General features: G+C 39.7%; 2 protein-coding genes and 1 long non-coding RNA gene across 7 annotated transcripts; 2 read left to right on the forward strand and 1 right to left on the reverse strand.

Moving 5' to 3' along the window:
- Positions 1 to 943: 943 nt before the first annotated feature.
- Positions 944 to 3,577, forward strand: LOC115735068 (GDSL esterase/lipase At5g03820-like). Its single transcript, XM_030666119.2, has 5 exons — positions 944 to 1,314; positions 1,429 to 1,559; positions 1,670 to 1,903; positions 2,548 to 2,803; positions 3,124 to 3,577. The coding sequence occupies exons 1-5, from the start codon at positions 1,053 to 1,055 to the stop codon at positions 3,315 to 3,317; spliced, it is 1,077 nt and encodes a 358-aa protein (XP_030521979.1). The 5' UTR covers positions 944 to 1,052; the 3' UTR covers positions 3,318 to 3,577.
- On the reverse strand, positions 2,365 to 16,756 carry LOC115735066 (E3 ubiquitin-protein ligase UPL7). Of its 5 annotated transcripts, none has more exons than XM_048285921.1 (15): positions 16,548 to 16,756; positions 16,022 to 16,144; positions 15,398 to 15,638; positions 13,272 to 13,861; positions 10,382 to 11,356; positions 9,973 to 10,301; positions 9,170 to 9,448; positions 8,823 to 9,075; positions 7,588 to 7,758; positions 7,415 to 7,507; positions 6,944 to 7,051; positions 5,746 to 5,862; positions 4,333 to 4,422; positions 4,050 to 4,160; positions 2,365 to 2,905 (listed from the first exon to the last, which is right to left on the reverse strand). In XM_048285921.1, exons 1-14 carry the CDS (start codon positions 16,569 to 16,571, stop codon positions 4,077 to 4,079), a joined length of 3,477 nt encoding a protein of 1,158 aa, XP_048141878.1. In that variant the 5' UTR covers positions 16,572 to 16,756; the 3' UTR covers positions 2,365 to 2,905; positions 4,050 to 4,076. The 5 variants fall into 5 exon arrangements, with proteins under 5 accessions (XP_048141878.1, XP_030521976.1, XP_030521977.1 ...); XM_030666116.2 differs by having other exon boundaries at positions 2,365 to 2,923; XM_030666117.2 differs by having other exon boundaries at positions 2,365 to 2,840; positions 16,548 to 16,755.
- LOC125316739 lies at positions 11,382 to 11,633 on the forward strand. Its single transcript, XR_007199823.1, has 2 exons — positions 11,382 to 11,503; positions 11,542 to 11,633. It is a non-coding gene; the product is annotated as an uncharacterized LOC125316739 (long non-coding RNA).
- Positions 16,757 to 22,543: the final 5,787 nt, after the last annotated feature.

Raw genomic sequence — 22,543 nt, forward strand, 5'->3', positions numbered from 1 at the left:
TGGCTTGAGTTTGACAAGGGGTGCGAAGCTAAGACATCATCGAATCTTGTGGCTTGTAGGCTTATCCTCTTGCCACTGAGTTCAGCTCGATACATTAATTCGATGCTACAATGAGTCCAATACTCAAGGGTAGAGAAAGGGACATGAACCCACCGCAAATTACCATAGTGAGAAAGGGCATTGAAGAGAATTGATGGATTGTGTCATATTCTCAGTGGAAATATGACTAGCCTAAAGGAAAAAGCATACCCCAGGCAGGAAACTTCTTGCCTGGATCCAAATTCAGTAGATCGGACTAATCACAGCCATTGATTTTATGGATCTTACACGAGCCCCACTCATAGATCTCACAACCCGAATTACAAACCTTCGGTCCAAGTAAGAATTTTTCCCTCCAAGCCATGTCCAGAAGTGGATACTCCATTAACTCCACTCACTGCAAATGTTACCAGGTGTTCGCAGGAGCAGCATTGAAGAACCCACTTTATTATGATTGTGTCCAGCTACTAAGAGAGGTTGGTCCGCCACGACTAGTTAATGCCTTGGATGCTCTAAGTCCGAGGAGAATAGAACACTACTTGTAAATGCCACTTGGAGGGAAATGGTCTAATACTTGACCTAATTTCTTTTCCTTGAGGAGTAAATTTTGCAGTTATGTATTGGCTGTGCCCTTAGCCTCCAAAATCTTCTTCTGCTTAGCTTTATGAAGTAGGAGATGTTCTTCTTTTAACTGTGAGTGCAAGCGGCGGTTGATCCGCTTTGACAAGATCTTTCGCCATTTAGCAGACTGGTTTAAGAATGAGGGGCAAAGTTCAATAAAGAATGAGGACAGAGAGTCATTAGCCCTCTCAGAGGATGGGGATGTGCTAAACATGCTGTTTTGCCTCGGAACGAGGAAGCTTTATCGGGACTACACTCTCGTCCATGCAGTTATTGTTTCACCTTTCTGACCATCCCACACTTGAGATCTCCTCCTCCTTAAATACTTCTCTGTCCTTTGCTTCTCCATTCTCCATTCTCCTTTCACCCGTCTCTCTCTCTCTCTCTCTCTGATGGAGGAAAACAGGAGAGAAATGGGAATTCTGAAAGGGCTTTTGAGATTGCTCACAATGCTTGCACTTGTTGGTGCTGTAGCTCATGGGGATCCTCTTGTGCCTGCACTGTGCATCTTTGGGGACTCGGTGGTTGATGCGGGCAACAACAACAATCTCTACACAATTGTCAAGGCCAACTTCCCCCCTTATGGAAGAGACTTTGCCTCTCACCAACCCACTGGCAGGTTTTGCAATGGAAAGCTTGCCACAGATTTCACTGGTACTCAAAACAGAAATCAGCTTCTCTCTCTCTCTCTCTCTCTCTCTTACATGCGCACACAGAGACCAGACACGAATGCACAAGCTAATAGTTCGTATGTTTTGCGATGCACAGCCGAGTACCTCGGATTCACTTCCTACCAACCGGCTTACCTTAGCCGTGAAGCTACTGGGAAAAACCTCTTGATTGGAGCCAACTTTGCCTCAGCTGCTTCTGGCTATTACGACCGGACAACGCAGTTATACGTGAGTGCTGGCCTCAGTTCTCACTTGTCTCCGACGTACAAGCTTGTGCCTTTGCCTTGCGAAAAGACAATGCATTTGCTGAGTTGACTGTTGTTGGTTGGTAACTGCAGCAAGCTATTTCACTGCCTCAGCAGCTGAACTACTACAAGGACTGGCAAAGCAAAGTGGTGAGTTTGGTGGGGAGGAGCAAAGCCACCGCCATATTTTCTGGGGCGATCCACCTTCTGAGCGCGGGAAACAGTGACTTCATTCAGAACTACTACATCAATCCCCTTCTCAATGGGGCTTACACGCCGGATCAATTCTCCGACATTCTCATGACTTCTTACTCCAATTTCATCCAGGTCTCTTCATGACATGAACCATGCATTTTACTCTCTCTCTCTCTCTCTCTCTCTCTCTCTTCAACTCCTTTCGATCAAATCTTACCTTTCAATTGAGTCACTTTACACTAACTACTGTGACATGACTTCCTGAACGAACAACAAAACTTCACAACAGGTTTTTCGTACATGTTCACTTACATTACATACACAAGTGTTCTCTGAACCGTGCAATAAGGTCACCCATAACACAGCTCTCCCACTTGAGTTACCTTAGCCCCAGCCCATGCTATTTAATGTGGGGCCAAAGCACTCACGCAAAAGCTGAGAAGCGAAAGTGAAGTAGAGTAGAGGAAGATGAGCAATTTGAGCAAGGAGAGACAAGATAAACTGCTCCAGGGGAAACCTTACGAACATAAAACTTAGACCACAGAGAGAGAGAGAGAGAGAGAGAGAGAGAGAGAGAGAGAGAGAGAGAGAGAGAGAGAGAGTCTCAAACAACATTTACAAACTCGTATTATATACTGATTAATCACAAAAGTACAGCAAGCGTGGAGGAAAACCTTTCCTTTTCTGTTTCTTATAGGAAATTCATTTATGAAAGGAGAAACATTTTTTTGTACACAATCGGAATACTTTTATAATACAAAAATCGCCTTTAGCAGAATCTCTATGGACTGGGAGCGAGGAGGATTGGAGTCACAAGCCTACCCCCAACTGGATGTTTGCCAGCAGCCATAACTCTCTTTGGATCAGGAAGCAACCAGTGTGTCGCAAGATTGAACCAAGATGCGGTTTTGTTCAATAATAAGCTAAAGAGCACATCTCAGAGCTTGCAGAACAGGCTCCCAGGTCTCAAACTTGTGGTCTTCGACATCTACCAGCCCCTTTTGGACATGGTCACAAAACCTGCTGAGAACGGTAAGCTCCTCACTACTGAGGGCAAGATCTTCAAACTCTGCATAATTCATTACTGTACGTTGTAAGTTCACTTCAACCTTCCTGAATGTGTGAGCCATTCATCTGTATGAACAGAGTAACCTGAAAGTTGTCTTAAAAAGAGTATGTGACCTCATGATAAATCATAGAGAAGGTACATTTTCCATGACATTAATGTTGTCGTTTCATCATCAGGCTCTCTGTACCTATTGCATGAGAACATGAGATGCTTTCCAATGCCAGGCCAACTAACAGTGAAGAGCGAACCTAATTTTCATTGTTGAATGGGTCTCTTGTTGCAGGGTTCTTTGAATCTAGGAAGGCTTGCTGTGGAACAGGTACAGTGGAAACGTCCTTGCTTTGCAATGCAAGGTCCATTGGAACATGCACAAATGCTACAGGTTATGTTTTTTGGGATGGATTCCATCCCTCTGAAGCTGCTAACATGGCCTTGGCAGGAGACCTCCTTTCTCAAGGATTCTCTCTCATTTCGTGAGTGTCGAAAGCATCAGTATTGTAGCTGCAATATATTTATAGTAGCCTTCTCATCTTGGAAAGAAGGATATCGGGGCATATATAAGGAACTCCAATGACTCTAGTTAAAAAGATTTAGCTTGTATTAAATTGTTTGTGGACCCGTATTTCAAATATACTTCAGGTGTTAATGGCTAGTAGTGGCAACAGTTGCATGATGTGTCTTCCAACAATAAATCCTCCGTGCTTTCTTCCCTTGTAAGGGGACTAATAATGATAGTTCAACCCTGGCAATGTCATATTGATGTAATGACATGTACAAGAACGTGCCAAAAGAGAAGCAGCAGCAGTGAATTCGTGGGATAAGCAGCTAACCTATCCAATTCTATTTCTTGGTGTAAGTAGATTGTAGGTTTTGAAATACTTTTTTCATAGCAAGTTCGACAAAGGAGAGGAAAACATTCTCTTTCTACTAGCCCTTACACTCTGATATTATTCCATTTTATCTTATAAGTACAACCCGTTCCTTGCCTATTTAAGGATACACTAGTGGTTTAAAATGATAAGAATGATTTGCAGGTTTAATCATCTGCAGTCATAGACCCCGCCTGATCAATGTAACAAGAGAAAACAAAAACAAACCCCATGCCCAATGCCAATCAATCTATTGGTAAAGTGAGACCATCAATTATACAATAAATCACAACCATTAATTAAACCACAAAGATGAGCAGATCACAAAAAGAGTAATTACCAAAAGCAGTAGTGTGGATAGTAGCTGCTAAGAAAGTTCGAACCCTGTGTTGGAACTAATCGCATAAAGAAGCTTTGATCTCATCGTGCTTGCACGTTTGTACGTGGGAAGCTGCAGCCAGTGAAAAGATACAAGTTTTCTATACATCACATGGTTTGTAGTATCAGAAAAGAAAATTTGGACAGGACAAACAAAACTCATCTTAGAATTTAAAGTTGGTCCTGAACTTCAAGAGTTGCGAATGAGAAGAATCAAGAAAAGAATTTGCTCCCAGTCTATCTACCTTCAAGGTATTGTAGCATGTAGAAGCAGATGGAAGTCTCTCCACATCCTGGCCTCCAATTGTTGCCCAGACAGGTACATCACAAGCAACCTGCATAACATACGAAATTTAAGATTAGATTTTCTCTTCTATATAAGATTTCGATAATAGTCCCTCAGAATCCATTTCTTGAATCAGGCATGCACCAAGAAACACAACCATGATGCACAGTTATCAACAAGGGAGTTGGAAGGATCAAATCTTTGCTCTTGTTTGACCTCAAGTAGGATAAGCAGAGGCAGCATCAATTTTGATAATCAATTATCAGCTTTCCTAGTGCAAGTCCAGATACTTTTTTCAGCAGATCAGAAGATAGTTACTGTTAACAAACTTGCTCATGCCCATTGGCATAGAGTTCCCATTTGATTTTGGATTAGGCTATCAGCATAACCATCGGTAAGAATGGGATCATAAACCTCTAAACCTAATGTTCAAGCCATTCTTCCCTTTGTTCTGCTTTCTGAAGGAACTAGTTTCATATCTCTAAAGCATGAGTTCACATAATGGAGTCTGGCCAGAGTCAAATGCACAGAGTCTTGCATCTGCATAACAGAGAGGCTATTAAATGACTTTAACATTTGACCTCCCTACCACATTGGAGCAACTTGCTGTTGTGCCAAGGCTCCAGCCATAAGTTGCTCTACCTAACATATCCAGATATAGTAGATAATCCCTTCATTCTAAACATAAACTGGCAACAATATTGTATGTTAAGCTCAAATATTTTGTAATTGCCAATGCCAAACCTTTGTAGATGTATTACATCTACCACTTTGTAGCAATACGCATGACATAATTCCAATTGCCAGTAAAAATCGAAGGGATAGTTCACATGTAACCAAATGAATGTTCAGAACTTTTATGCAAAACATTTTCCAGGCATCTTGTGTTCGATGACCTTTGAAACAGAAGAAGATGCATAAACATGGTAGCTCTACTCTTCAAACACGCTCAAGCTATCTCTTTTCCAGTCACATGCCGCCACCCAACTTCAGCTAAATTTGACGTTATGGAAGTTCAGTTTAGAGAGGATAAAGAGAATAGGATAACCAAGATCGCCCCTACATAAGCTACATAAATCTCTGGTCTTGGAATAGGAATCAACCAGAGTTTTTTGGCTAACATATTCATCTCATGCTTATTTCGGAACATCACAACCATATGGCTACTTTATAGCAATAGCAACTTCCATTTCGTGGCAGAGTCTTCACGTCCAAACACCCATGGAAATGTTTGTGGAATTTTTATTTGTCTACGTATTTAGTTGCCTCTTCAAGTCCATGCGAACACAAAAGGCAAAGGAACAAGATCTTGCGAACAAAACTGTTAATCAAGAGACAAATACCACGTGAAACAACTGGATCAGGAGCAAACCTTATGAATAGTAAAAGTCGGCTGCAAGTATTTAAACCCCAGTAAAGGAGCTCGAGAACAACTTGTCACGAACTTAAGAAGCATGCACCGCTCTTTTGCCTCAAATCCTTTCATTACCTGCAGTAACAATTTAGGAAAAAAGAGAACTTAATAATTTTTAAGTAGAAAACAACTGCTTAGAAAGTAAGGAAGAATGCTTGTCGTCTGCATGATTACAGCTAAACGAACAAAATCAAAGCATTTTACCATTAAATCAAAGCAGAAAATCGGGTGAATATCAAATTCTACACAGCATTCTATGCATACAAAAAACTTGAATATCTCTTCCATTATGCAATAGCATTAACATCTATGCTATTATATAACTGCCGTTTGGCTAGTACTAAATTAAACTAGAATAATCAGTGGGTTATACTGTAATCCTTGAGGCTCTTGTATTGGTGTCCTACAACTAATACTAGTTGTGACTGAATAGATTGTAATCCAGGGGAAGACAAAGGGGAACATTACATAGACACTACCATATTCTCCTACTGTCAGAAAAAACTCAGGAAGTTCAGGAAAATGTCCCTGTATATTTCTCTAAGAAGCTGCGTCATATAGAAAATTTATGCACTCTGAACCAATTGGAAGAAAAATCACAGCTACTTTATGTAGTAAAATCCTAGTAGAGGACATTAGATTTTCCACAAAAAGAAAAAGAGGCAAATAATTTGAGTTTCCCATCAGTTGAATTACCTAAGGCCTAAACCATATATGACAGGTAAAACAGTAGCTGCCAGCCATCTGATTTCACCAGTACATAAATCTATCATATTGAAACCTTAGGGCAGCAGTACTAACAGCCACCCTCCTTTCCTGAGTCTGTTCCTCCATTTCTTCCTTAAAGAGAAGAAAAGGCGGCTCCTATATGCCTAGGGAGAAAGTCAACCATTAAGAATAGACGATTGAGGAGCTAACGTGCATAAACCGACCGAATGGGGATGGATAACATCCCCATGCCAAAGCTAAGAATCAATATTGAGAAAAAAAGCATCATAACTACGTAAAAAAGCTTTAAAAAGAAAATATATAGAAATAGACAAAACTGAACCTTGGACCTGTCTATCAGGTAAAGGCAAAATATGCAGTATTATTATACAGGACAAAGGGGAAAACGGAGTCTGAATGGAAACGGCTTCCTCAGCAGTTCATATACCTCCCAGAAAAGTTTTACTGTTCGGCTTCCCTCAGAATAACCACCAGTATAGCGTGTATTGCTTCTCAAATCATCGACATCAATATCATGGTATCCACCAGAAAGCAGCTGTGCAGATACATCAAATATCAGGATTTCTTTAAAATAGGAACAATGAAAACCTAGATTATGACAAAAATGAATATGTCAGATAGTTAAAAAAACAAGATATCTCAAAAGCAATGTGTTCCAGTTATCCATGAGCAGTTTGGACTCAACAGTATAGTGACAATCTCTTCAATCACAGATAATATATATTAACATGCAAAAAGAGGCAACTCGGTAAGCGATAAAAAGTTAGCAAACTCTACGAAAGACAAATAACTGCCATTATAGAAGAACTACTTAAGTCAATTCACGGAGGCCCACAGCAGCTTAAAATAAGCGCGACACTACGGAACAGTTGAAATGAGTCGTATGACGGGAAGATACCTGATTAAATTCAGTTGCGTTAAATAACTTAAGCCACGACGGTGATATAAGATCAGTTAACCCTCTGTAGAAAGCATTTGCAAATGCCAATATCTACAATTTGGCAAGTACGGAGGGTTAAATCTAGTGTACAAAATGGAAACTTAAGTACAACGTACAAACATATGATTCACCTGCCGATTAAGTTTATAATCTGCAATTGCATGAACATACTGCATCTTGTTCTCATTTGTCACGCAAATATCCCTGCCACCTGGTCTGAGTTCAATAACATGATTTTTACCAAAAGATCCCTCCATAATTGTAAAATCCAGAGAGAGTTCCTTTACATCGCCATCAAAGTGCTGTCGAAGTTTCACCAACCAAATATCACACAAAGTTGATTCTGATATATGGATAGAACAAAATAAAAGAAAAACAACATACTCTAGTGTACGACTAACAGACAGAAAATTTAACTTCCAACTTTTGAAACTCTCCAAAATCCTATCTGTGAAAGGTCAGATTAAATGTAGAAGAGGACAACCAAGTTGCAAGAAAACTGGAATGCACAAAAAAAAAATAGGCATAGTCTCCCATGCGTCATTGTAGTAGTATCATTGGTCTACCCCGTTATTCTTCATGTTCTCTACTTTTAATACTAGTTTAGTCTCAGGAACTGAACTTGTACGAGTTATAAGCTACATGCAATCCTCATCTAGGGGAAACTTCTGGTTAGCTTTATTTACCATTGCTAAATATTTTCTCTCTGCTTATAATCGGTAATACATAAAAAAGTCAATAAATCCTTCTCTCTCTAACAAGATGTCATGAATGTCTAGTACCGATTTCAAGTCATGCTTCACACAGTCTTTGCTACATGCTAAACCAAAATGTGGAAAATGCGACGTAAATTGTTAAGTTAGTCAGATAGGCTTAACAGGTGGTGATGAGAAGGGAAAATAATACAATTTGTCAAAATTTTTTATTATGTGTTTTAAGTATCTGTGGCCAGACTTAATTATGAGTTTATATTAGGCTAGATTTCATTATTAATCACCTAATCGCACTGGCTACATGCGACTATACTATTAAAGCTGCCATTGTCATTCATACTTTCGGGCAGCAGATGTTGCAGTATTTTCAAATTTAGAGAGTCGTTGGATGATAAAGGTACTTGGGCAATTGGATCCATCGAAGAGTCATAGCTCAGTCACCTTGTTTCATTTCTTTTCCTCTTTATAATACGTCTTGCAGTATCCATATCACCCTTGAAGAACACTTTAGAGCTAGTTGCAATATGATGAGGAGCCAATGCAACTAGAAATTTGAATCAACACCTTAACCTTTTAGCAAGAAGTAATCAACCGGAAACTACAATACACAAATGAGGTGGAAATGACATTACCAAATTTTGACAAGGATTTACCTTGATATACATGAGATTCCTATAAACCTCAGGATCAAGTGTTGAAAGTTCATCAAGGAAGCTGTATCGTCCCAACAACTTTTGCACAAAGACATGTGAAAAAGAGTAATCTAACAATATTCCCTCATAGAGAGCTTTACCAACAATCCTTCCAAGAAATTCAATCATCTGCAATCCATTTTCGAGATACTTCGCAGATATATTTGGCATCAGAAGCCTGTCTTCCGTTGAGGTTTGGGTGAATAGCCCATACCTTGACAATTAAAAAGATTCCCATGAATGGCTTCTCTTAGGAAAAGGAGTATCTCAAGAAGAAAAGAAAGGAAAAAGGACCATGTAAAACTTACTCAGGTGAGAAGGCAGCTTTTGACAAATCAGTTAAGAACTCCTTCGACAATCCACCATAATCTAGACCGGCCTCTGGAAGTCCACATTCACTGACAAAAGATACATGGATAGATGACTTCAATCTTGAACCCAAGGTGTTCAATTGTCGAAATCCATCTTCAATAATATTCCCCCTCCGGATGACTATCTCAATATTTCTAGAACCAGGCCCTCCTACTTCACCAGCCATGACTCGAGAGACTTTATCCATCTTAATAAATTCTCTGAACATCTCAACTCTGCAACCATGGTAAGCACTTCAATAATACATATCAGACAGGTCACTGAAACTGAAGTTTAAGACATCATCATGTTGATACAACTAATAGCAAGGGAGGGACATCAATAAATTAAAATTGCCTGCCAGCATTCTCCCTGAAAGAAAAGGTGCAAATGCGCAAGATGTTGCGACAGGTCAACTGCTCTCTCACAGGCAGTTTTGCAGCTTCTCACATGGTGAAAAATTGTGTATTTTTCTTACATTAACTTAGTAGTATACTATATATTTAGTATCATAGTATTATCTTCACTGTGACTGTCTCCACTTGAAACAGCTGGATCACGTGGATTGCATAGAATTAGAAAAAAATTTCATGCATTATAATTGAAAGTTATCAATAAATGGCTGACAAGGGCATTATTTATTAAGAAATTTTTTTGAAAGCAATGTTACAAAAAACTGCCCAGGAGAAGAAAAGGGGAAAAAGAAAGAAATATCAAGACATAAGAGTAAAACATAGCCTTCTGATAGCTCTCTACTTACCTTTCTTCAAATGGATAGACATGTGGCATAGTTGTGATAATAGAACCCATGCTGGAAACCAATGATAAATCATCTGATTTAGTTGAAAGAACATCATGAGTTCTCGCAGCTATTGCAATAGGAGGCCGGCTCTTTCTGGCAGGTGAAAGCCACAAATCAGGGGGACAAAACTGGTGCCTGCAATTCCTTTCATACATTAAATGCAAGCACTGGGTTGCAGATTCCATCATTGGTTTATTCTGCAGACCACTGCTACGTGATAAGCCATTATAAACAAGTGTATTGAGCGCTGATGTAATTCTCCTTTGCTCCTCAAGCCTGAAAGGAACCTAACACATGGAGAAACTACCCATTAAAGAACATTTACAGGGACTAATATTATCTGGAAAAAAAACCTGAACCTAATTACCTGTTTTTCATAGAACTCTATGTCATCAAGCACAAGCAGTAGGTGCGAATAGGTTGCACAAAACAAATGCAGCAGACAATACATATCTTTAGAAAGACCTTGAGGGCCAGACCTCAGAAGCTCTACATCCCACACATCACAAGAATCTTCATCCACCAGGCCAGAGCTAATATGAGAATCAGTCGAGCCCGTAAGACCACTATCAGCACTGGCCTGAGACTTTCCAGTGATTATCTGCAGTACACTGGTCCATTTACCACCTCCAAACTTAGATGTCTGCTGTCTTGCATCCGAAGTGCCATTTTTTCTGCTCCCTGGATGATCTCTTGCACAATCAGAGGCACCCTGAAAAAGATTACTTTCCAGCGATCTCCATAAGCTGACAAGAAATCCAGGAGTAAAGGATAGCATGTTAAGGATAGGCAATGATCCAGCCACCGGGTTCAGTACTGAAAATAATCTGAGCATATAAGAGTAGAAGTACGAAATGTCAACCAATTCCAACTTTCCCAAATTATCTGATGCCAGCATATCAGCTCCCTGAGCACGCATATCTGTACTCAAGACAGCCAAAAGGTCTGTTAGATGTGATTGATGATAAACAGGCCTCAGTAACTCCACGTAAGACCTTTCTGAAATCCCCAACATGGACTCTTTCTTAAAAGTAGATAAATCAGTGGACCCCTCAAAAGTTCCACAGTCACATTCAAATCTTTGATTTTCCTTTCTGAATGATCTGGCATTATCAATCCATTCCGAGAAGATTTCTGCTAGAGTAATAACAACTCGAACATATAATCCATGTTCTACATCTTGACAAAATAGCAGAGTGTCTAGAGAACCATTGTCATTTCCTGTCATTAGGCATATGACATTTGCAAGCGCCCAACCAACTGGAGGAATTGCCTTATGCCAACAGAGAGCTACTTGCTGATGAATATCTGACATGTCCGATGAAAGTTTTCCTCTCAACATCTGCCATCACCTGCCATATTTTGATCAGTGCCCATGAATTTAAATGCTATGCTAATAGGTCCATTAAACAAGTGATTATTATGCACTGGAGGGTCTCCTATAGAAGGTGGCGGGTCATGTTGACCCAAGACGTAATATCAAATCAAGGTATAACATCCAAGAGATACAGGGTGAGAAATACAAAGGCACAATACTGCATCTGCAAATTTTGCAGACTGTGCATGTTAGTAGCCGAGATATAAGATTAGAGATAAATCAGCACGATATCTCCTATGAAGCAACATCAACATCATCACCTTTATCCCAAACTAGTTGGGGACGGCGGTCGATGAACCCAAAAATAAATAAAATAAAAGCAAGACCGATTAAGGGAAAAGAAATAATTATATAAAAATAAATATATAAATAAAAATATAGAAATAAGTATAGGGAAAAAGGACTAAAAAGGACAGTTTGGAACATAGGAATTCTGCCCCTCCACAATGCTAATAGCTTTCCTCCATTCCGTCCTAAGACAAACCGTACGTCAATCTATTTCCCACTTCATTAAATCTTGTTTTACTACTTTCCCCCAGGTAAGTTTCAACCGACCTCTTCCTTTCTTCATATCATGCTCTCGGTAACAAATTTCTGTTCTTACCGGAGCATCTAGGGATCTTCGAAGAATATACCCAAACCATCTCAATCTATGTTCTCTCATCTTTTTCGCCACCGGTACTACTCCAACTTTTCGTTGAATATCTTCATTTTTTATCTTATCCATCCTTGTATGACCACACATCCACCTTAACAGTCTCATTTCCACTACTCCCATTTTATGCTCATGTTGCCTTTGTGTTGGCCAACATAGGATATCTCCTATGAATACTTAAAAAAAAAAATGTGAACAGCTCAAGAAAGGTTAGGTTGTTAAAGGGCCCCACGTTGCTTATCTATGGAGTAATGGGTCTCTACTACCTTAAGCTTTTAGAGTAAACAGCTGCGCCCTTAATCTCAAGTTAGTAGAGTTTCAACACCCAGTTTATTATGTGTGCGCAACCCCATCCATTCCACATGCCATTATCAGTTTTTACAAGTGAAAAGGGGTGTTAAAGTATCCTATCTATGGCCTTTATATACGGCCTTATGTACACTTATTCTCCCTCTACCTACTAGATTAAGCTTTTGAAGTAACCGACTATGTATTAAATTTTATGTAGATTATCCTTATGACATACATGTGGCTTGGAAAAAGTACTCACAATATCCGATTTTGCACATCTCCACTATATCTACAGTGAGATGTCATTCAGAAAACTTGAGGAAAAAAAGTTGGGCATATCTCAGTCATCATATCTTTAGAGCTGATCAAGCTTTATCGTTATGTAAAGCAAACAAGCTTATGGTGTAGCAATGTCAGAGAAAAGAACATTTTAGAACAAGCAAGGTGAAGTGGTTGACTCTATGTCCAGTCAAGCAAGATACAGTTTCAGATTCTTTGTACCAAAAGATGAAGAATCAGACTTGAGCAAAGAATTAATATAGTATTCTGATCATTGGAACATGCGACTTTTACGTTTTACTTTTCTCATATGTTGTGGCTTTCACAATTGATTATATATGCTTGTAACCTCTTAAAATGTACAAATATTGACAAACAGATGTGTATACATAGTACAACTTCTCAAAGTTTGAATGTTTTAAGATTTGGCAGAAAATCACTAAGTAACTTTCTTGCTCATAAGAAGCCCAACCAAACTGGTCCTATCACATGCCCACCTGCACACCCTTTTCAAGGCGCTGCAAATCAAACACAAAACAAATTCTTGAGGAAGCGACGTGGACTAGGTAAAAGCAAACCAAATACAGTTTGAAAATCAGACATGCCAAAAACCAATGGAAAAGAATCTTTATGTGGCAGTTGGATAAACCTTACCAGAAGAGTCTGGAAGCATGGTGAAAGAACAGACTTATGCTTCAAAGCAGGAACAAGAAAAGCTGGTAATCGTTGAAGAAGCCAAGGAATTGTCAGGAGAGATAGACAGTACTGTTTTTTAGCACACTGAATATCCCCAAGGCTTGGTCCATCTTTATTGGACTTTATCACATGAAACGGCCGGAGAGCTAAAGTTAATGCACTTGCTGTGATCAAGAATCTATCTTCAGTCTGTATCATACCACCACGCTGTGATGGCAAAAGAACATCCAGTTTCATGATGTACTTTCTAACAGATGCATAAAGCCCACTTTTACTTCCCATAAAGCAGATCAAATTCTCGACAGCTAGATCGATATCCCTGATATGATCCTGAGGTAAAATCTTCCATCCATTCAGATCAGTTAAGAAAACCAGTAGACGCATTGCCAATGAGGTAAGAAAAACCATATCTTTCAATCCAGGATAATTCATGTCACATGAAGCAAGAACAAAGGAGCACAGTGTGATCAGCTTCTGTGCCTGATAATTCCAGGTTCTTCTCTCTTCAAGTGTGCCGATGGCCAAGCAGCCGAAGTTTCTCCTCAGATCTGCAGAACGAAAAGGCAAAAACATCTTATTTGACACTTGATATGCACCCAACAACAAAGCCAATGCAAATGAAACGGTAACAATGATGGGTGTGCGGAAAAAGCCTCTCTGGAAAATCAACCACAAGGCTGTGTACATCAACCCCTTCCCAAACCAACCCCCCAAAATGAGGGAAGCGTTGTGCACCGGGATTCCCTATTTTAGAAACAGCATGTACTGACAACAGAACACTCTTGCAGTAGTCAGGCAAAAAGTAAAGTCAAAAGGGTAACTCCACACCCTAAATCAAGATGACAAGGAAAATCAGCTCAAGACACCATTCGACATCATTCTATAACAAAGCAGTAATTCTTCTCCAAGTGTGGGATGAGGGGAGATGAAGGGAATCAAGTACATGGTCACTGAGGTAAGCAACATAGCTTCGCTTCATAACAGACTCCAGCCACTACAGAGAAGATTGGCCAAGCAAACAAATATTACCCTGAGCAAGAGTCACTGCTCCATCAACATCAAAATTTTGAACCATTTCATAACCTGGGGACAATCTGCTACCTATATAAGAAACACAGGACTTTTTATTATCATACATATCCAACAGACTTAGTATTTTTTAAGTGACTTTTTGTCATTAAAGAATCCATGTGGAGAAGGGAATTTTAAATGGTAATTTACATGGTTTGTAAGCTTTATCAACTAGCCCTAATTTATTGGCTTGACCTATAATCACAATAAAAATTTGCAAGGTATTCCATTTAAAATTTGAAGACAAGAGACAACAAGCGTAATATGAAGGGACTTGTCTCTTCATCCCATATAATTGCGGCACTGTCCACTGTGATTGCTACTTTCTCGAACAACTAGATCAAATGTAGAAAGAAAATAAACCACCTAATTTTCCCCATATAGCATGTTAAGAATATTTGCAGCATTTTATGAAAATTGTGAAGCTCTCTTAAAATCCACTTCCAAACACATGCACCGTAATTTTTTACGAGGTTCAGTGTACTGTTCTGCCAAGACATGCCTCCAAAAGAAACTGAGAAGGCCTCGACAATCGCTGGCAGACACAAGATCTTAGGGTGGCAAGAATAGAAACTTTAAACATACGTAATTTATGACGTTTAGCATATGATCGATAAAAATTGCATCAAGCAGCTAGTGGCTTGGGGGACAGCAACACCTGCCAACCCAATGGGTCCACCCATGGCCTTGCCAGAACATACATGTTAACTTATGGGTTTATAAACTGGAAAAAAAAAAAGGAAACCATACTGCGACTAGTGAAAGAACTGTACCAAACAAATTGACTCATGATATGCATTCATATTTCTAGAACACTTGCTAACTTCCCATAACAAGGCACATTCAGCTCTAAATCATCCAGTGCTCAATTAACTTGGTAGCATCGGAAGGGAACACACAATTGACCTGACAGCAACTCTTTGATTTCAAATCAAGCCTATCTGGCGCATAAGGGAAGTGAAACTATAATAAATCATTGCTCTTGATCCTCACAAAGCTACTAATTACCATACCAGTAGAGTGAATACTTTCCAATAGAATCTTAAAGCACTTGTGCATGCAGGCAATATCTCTGGGTTGAATAGTCTGACGCTGGACTGACAAACATCTAACAAAGAATAGGAAAGGTCGCAAAAGGCTGCAAGAAATCCATGTTCCGGTCATCAAACCAGAATGATGATTCACCAAGGTCTCCCATTCTTCTTGAAGCTGCAAAGCTGCTATTCTTGTTACATAGTAACGCCTCCATACTCTCTGAAAAAAAATGGAAGCAAATATGTTCATACTGGCTGAGAAGAAATTCCACTTTACAGATCAATGGAAATGGTCTGGACTATGGAAAGCAAGATTAATCAGCATAATGAATGGCTAAATACCGTAGCATTACCTCCCATTACAACCAATAGACGCAGGTCATTCATCCTAAAGAAAGATCCTCTACACTAGACCACATACAAAAAGGAACTATATGAATCAAAAGGAAATCTCTTACGAGCCTTAGGTTAGACAATACAGTCTCGCATTCTTCTAATTCAATAGCCTCCACTCCACAATATCAAAAATATGAACTAGTGCATCTTTGCTCATTACTTCAGTGTAACAGTACAAAAAAGCTAGACCCAGAAGGAGCAATGCACCTGAATGAATAGAGCAGCTGCATTGGCACGTCTTGCGTAGCTCCGGGCCTCCCTCTCCTGAGATACCTTCTCGAGAAGAGCATCCCTTGTAATCTCCCTTGCGCTAGCGCCCCTCAATGAAACCTGATTCGACCACGGAGCGCGATTCACATGAACAATCAAAACAAGCAGCAACAATCTCAACATCAATTTAGGCACGATCAAGATGAACAGATTAAGGAGAACCCATCACTCAAAACTGATCTACACAAGAGCCGGACTATCTAATTACTCCAAATATCATTTCTTTGCCTTAGGCGTAGCAATTGCCCCGAAATTCATCAATTCCAAGCAACCAAAAATCTAGTCGCAACAACAAATCGAAGAAGAAACAGCGAAACATGATAATCAGAACCAATTCCGCGTGAATTCAACCCGGTAACCTACGAATATCCACGCATCTTGCCAAGAGGAGCAAGAAGTCGACACAGAATCGACAACTCAGCACTACGAGCTAACCCCAGAGAGAGAGAGAGAGAGAGAGCACCTGCTGTTTACGAGGTGGGTCCATGGGGGATGAGACCACTGGATCATCCGGAACCAACAATCAGAAACGAAAAGAAGTTGCTATTCTCGATCAAATCTCTTGAGAGACTTCACTCTTGACGCAACTACAATTTGAATGATCTCTACCATCGTTCGTCTTCTTCCCCCCTCTCTCTCTCTCTCTATCGCGTTCTGTACTTTTCGGAGTTCGTCCGGGCCGGGGAATGAACCCGTATTAGCCCCATTGGATCGACCCGCCAATTTCAGGATAAAGATTTTGATTTTCAATTCACTTGACAAAAATATTGTTTTAATTTTTTTTTAACGGCATAAGATGAAAAAATTTTGAGATAATTGCCCAACACCCCTTGAACTTTGGTATCGTTGTCCAATAGCCCCAAAACTTTAAAATTTATAGTTCACCCCATCGACTTTGGCACTATTGCAAAACAGCCCCAAATGATGAAATGTTGTAGATTATCTCTCTAAACCTTGTTTTAAGTTGTTGACGTTAGTTCTTCTCTTGGTAAGATCATTAAGTGTTACCTAAAAATAAACTAACTCATTTTCAGGACTAAAATATTCATTACTACATCATTAATGAAGTTGACAAAATATAGAATGATACATGTTAATGAAATTATGTTAATCAAATTATGCAAATTCATCAGAAGTTGTTTTATTTAAAAAATGAGTTAGTCTTTTTTCAAGCAGTACTTAATAGTTGTATAGACCGAAAAAATTAGCAATTGCAATAAAAATCAAAATTGGTAACTTTTCCAAGTTTGGGGATCATTGTGCAAGGATAACTACAACATTTCAAAATTCATGTTTATCGTGCAAGGCGATTTTAGTTCAAGATGTTTGAGCAATTATCCTATATAGAGAAAAAAAACACCAAATCCTAAACTAGGAACTTGGGTCCACTATCCTGATTATGATTTTCCTACCTCCTTAGGAAAAGGTCCTTCTCTTTTTGGGCCAATTGTGGGCAAGGAGGGATTCGAAACCCCGATACGGTGGTTCGTAGCCACATGCTCTAATCTTCTGAGCTATAGGCCTCGCTCCCATGACACATTACTTTTAATATTTTTTTTTACATAAAAAATCCCAAACTATGTTTATCGTGACACATTTAGCCTCTGTTACAATTCCATTCAAAGTCACCCACAAAAAAGATGACGTGGAGTCATCGTCTTCTTTAGTGAAAAAGAACAACACTTTGCGATGTATTGTTCATCTTCTTGCATCGCTTGGCCAAATTCCATCGGCGCTTTTACTTCGGCCCCGTTTGGTTCAACATTAGAAATGAGCATTGCGGCTCTAAAGTCTCTTAACCAAATACAAATGATGTTTGGTTCATTTTTTGACTCACTTTGGGAGATGCAATTGCATCTCAAATACCCTCCAAAGTCTTTTAGCCCAAAGTACCTCGCTTGCAACTATTATTTTATTTTATTTTAACTTTGTCACCTTCGCTTGCTGCCTCTTTCCGCCGACCGCAATCACCAGCCCGCCGCTTGCCACCGGCAAGACGCCGTCCGCCTCCGCCGGCCGCCGCCATCGCCCCCCTTTGTCCTCCGCCACCCGCCGCCGGCCCCCTTCTCCTGCTGGGCGGCGCCGCCACTTTTTCTTCAAAAAGTAAAAATACTTTACAAAGTTCATTTTTCATCATCCAACATTTATATCAAAGTTGCTTTCCAAATGCGTTTTTAAAATACACTTTACCAAACACTACTTGCATTTTGAAAAAGGCCTTTAGCCTAAAGGTATTTGCATTTTCTCAGAGTTCATTGGCCAAATGATGAATCAAACGGGGCTGATGATATTCTAGGATAATAGGCTTCATGACATCTTGCTAATCCTCTCAAATTTTTTCTAGCAAAATTAGTGCGCTATCAATCTAAGAAGTCGGGAATTTCAGAGAGTTGGAAAGTATTCTCTGTTTTTGATAGGGACTTAGGCTTGCAGTTTGATAAAATGTGGTGCAGTAAAATCATTTCTCAAGAAGGTGATGGTAACTACCAACTGCAGCTACAACTATTCCAAGACATTATTAAGATGCAAATTTTGTAGGAACCAGGAGGGGTTGCGGAAGTTTGGTGGTTTCAACGCCGGAGAGAATTAAAATATGTAAATGAGAATGGTATTCAAAATAGCTTTTGCTAAGACTTTACACAAAATACACAAGCTTTGCTAAGCTTGAGATACAACACCCTCTCTAACTCTCTCTGTATTTCTAAGTTCCCCCACACACAATTATGGTTGCCTCTAATCCTTATATATAGGCTGAAGTTGGACCGCCTCAAGGCCTCCACCGCCATCTAGGGTGAAAGGGTAGTTGCCGCAAACTTTTTCCAGGCAAAGTTGAACTTTGCTTTCTTTTGTTGACTTGCACTGCACACGTTCACTACCTCAAACCGCCTTTAGTGTGAATGGGGTATGTGGAAATTCCTTTTCCACGGCAAATCCACTTGCTACGAGTTTGACAAAGTCAAACCCTTACTCCTCCATCCACCGCCAAACATATGTAGAAGGGAAATGGAATTTTGGCTTCCTTTTTTTTTTTCAAAAAAATCAATTTTATATTTTCAACAGCATCCCTTAAAATTGATTTTGAAAATCCATAATACCAAGCATCGTCTACAATTTCTCGAACAAATCCGCCTTCAATGGTTTTATCGGGATATCTGCAATCTAGTCTTCGGACCTATAGAAATCAAGTTCAATCTCACCATCTTTGACTAGCTCACGAATAAAATGATGCTTGATGTCAATATGTTTGCTCCTGCCATGGAAAACGGGATTCTTGGCTAATGCAATTGCCGACTTGTTATCACACATCAATCTGATAGGACTTTTCTGTTCATGCATCGGTTCGGTAAGCATCCTACGAAGCCATATCCCTTGACATACCGATGAATGTCTTGCTATGTATTCCGCTTCAGCCGTCAAGAGTGCAATAACTTGTTGCTTTTTCGAAGACCAAGAAATAATTCCTGATCCGAGAAAGAACGCATATCCGGAAGTACTTTTCCGCATTTCAATATCACCCGCCCAATCACTATCTGTATATCCCACTAAATTGAGGTTCTCGGTGTAAGAATACAAAATTCCATGATCACGAGTTCCACCGACATACCGTAGAATTCTTTTTGCTGCCTGCTAATGTGATTGGTACAGTTTATCCATGAACCAACTAATAATTCCCACACCATACATAATATCCGGCCTCGTAAAGGTCAAATACCTTAAGCTGCCAACAATACTTTTAAAATAAGTGGGATTTACTAGCTCACCGGTTCCTTCTTTCTTTAGCTCCAACCGTTCTGCTACGGGAGTCCGAATTGCTTTGAGTGATTCCATATTGAATTGCTTCAAAATATCATTAGCATATTTTTGTTGCGAAACAAATATGCCATCATTTGTCTGCTTCACTTCAAGGCCTAGAAAATACGATATCAATGCCAAGTTTGTCATCTCGAACCGACTTGTCATGGCCTCCTTGAATTCTGCAAATATTTGTTCACAGTTTTCTGTAAATATCAAGTCATCTACATAAAGGCATACTATGATGAAATCGACATTAGTATTTGACTTGATATACAGTGTATGCTCATATGGCCACTTTTGAAAACCATGCTTCAATAAGTATGTGTCGATGCTCGCGTACCAAGCTCGAGGTGCCTGTTTTAGCCCATATAATACTTTCTTCAACTTGTAAACTTGATTTTCACGCCCTTTCTTCTCATAACCGTGTGGTTGCTCCACGTAGACTTCATCATTAAGGAAACCATTGAGAAATGCAGATTTCACATCCATTTCATGGATCTTCCAATGGTTCTTAGCTGCTAGTGCTAAGATCATTCGAATGGTATCCATTCGAGCTACTGGTGCAAATACTTCAAAATAATCAATACCTAGCTTTTGCTTATAGCCTTTCACGACCGGTCTAGCTTTGTAACGGTCCACTTGACTATTGGGTTTGTACTTTGTCTTATACACCCACTTGACACCAATGGGCTTCTTACCAAGTGGTAAAGAAGTCAGAACCCATGTGTCATTCTTTTCGATAGAGTGGATATCTTCATCCATTGCTTGAATGCACTTCTCATCTACTGCTACATCATCATAGGATATGGGGTCACATTCAACAAATAAACAAAAATTTTCCATTTTTCATCGGTGATCTCGTCACTGTCACTATCATCATTTCTTGTGACCACATAGTCCTTGAATTTTATTGGAGTCTGCCGCTGTCATTGCGAATGCCGAAGTGAAGGTTCTCAAACCATTGTTGGTGAAGAAGATGAACTGCCAAGTGAAAATGATGGAACTTCAGTTGGAGATTCTTCCGATTCTCTCGTTGTTGGTTCATCTTCGATGGTGATGTTTTTAGGGTCACCCTTCCGATTCCAATCCCATGCTTCATGTTCAAAAAATTGAACATCCCTGGCGATAATTACCTTTTCCGTGATTGGATTATACAACCTATAACCCTTGGTCACGTCACAATAGCCAATGAAGATGCACTTCTGACTTTTATCTTCCAACTTCTTCCTTCGTTCGTGTGGTATATATGGATATGCAACACACCCAAATACTCATAAGAACGAAACATCTTGCTTGTTGCCGGTCCAAGCCTCTTCCGGGGTTCTTCCAAGAACACTCCTTGTTGGACACCTGTTTAGGACAAATACAACACAAGCAACAATTTTTGCCCAAAACTTCTTTGGTAAACCTTTAGCCTTGAGCATACTTCTTGCCATTTCAAAAATCGTTCTATTCTTTCTTTCGGCCATATCATTTTCCCGAGGGGTATAGCTAGTAGTCAATTGATGCTTTATTCCATGAATTTTACAATATTTGTCAAACTCATTGGAAGTAAATTCTCCACCTCTATCTAATCTCAAAGTCTTTAGACTAAATCCACTATGCTTCTCAACATAGACTTTAAATTCTTTGAATTTGCCAAAAGCTTCAGATTTTTCTCTCAAGAAGTATACCCATGTTTTTTTGGTAAAATCATTGACAAAAATTAATGCGTTCCTTTTTTGTCCGATCGATTCTACCTCAACTGGGCCACAAATATCTGTATGCACCAGCTATAAAGGTTGCTTGGCTCTTTTAGCTTTTCCAACTTGATAGCATTCTTGATGTTATTTTCCGACAAGACATCCTTCACATGGGCTATCTAGACTGTCAATCAAAGGCATCCTAGTCACCATTTTTTTCTGGACCAATAGTTTTAGTCCACGAAAATTTAGATGACCGAAGCGAAGATGCCACAACCACTTGCTATCTTTGGCCATGGCTTGAAAACCGAACAAAGACTTCATCTGGAGAGATAGAGAGAACATCCGGTTCTTTGTCATATGCACCGCCGTGATCAACTTATCGTTTACACCTCTAATGGTGCAAACTCCATTTTCAATGTTAACTTTGTGGCCTTTTTCTAAAAGTTGTCCAATACTTAGCAAATTCCAGAAAAGTCCTGGCACAAAGAAAACGTCCGCAATAGTAACATTAGTACCATCTTTTGATTTGATATCAATGTTACCTTTGCTCATCACGAGAATCTTTGATTTATTCCCGAAGTTGACTTCACCATGAATCGTTTCATCTAGCTGCGAGAATAGCTTCTTTCGGCCGCACATGTGATTGCTACACCCGGTGTTGAGATACCATATATTGGCATTACCGGTACTCGAGTCATTCATTTTACATGTTAACACAACGCTTTCATCGGTATCAACGGGCATATACATGTTCGGGCTGTTCGTGCCCCATGTTTGCTCGACATTCGAATTTGTAATGGCTGAATTTGTTACACCTAAAACACTTGACCTTTGATTTGTCACGTGTTTTATTTCTTCCAGTGGAATTAGCATTTCCACCTCTACCTCGTCCACCTCCACGGCCTCGAACACCATGATGCCCTCCTCGATTTGAGTGGGCGACCCGGCTTTGCAAAGCTTGCTTGGGATAAGCACCGAC

Source organism: Rhodamnia argentea, chromosome 10, assembly GCF_020921035.1.
Source record: "Rhodamnia argentea isolate NSW1041297 chromosome 10, ASM2092103v1, whole genome shotgun sequence".
Taxonomy (NCBI): domain Eukaryota; kingdom Viridiplantae; phylum Streptophyta; class Magnoliopsida; order Myrtales; family Myrtaceae; genus Rhodamnia; species Rhodamnia argentea.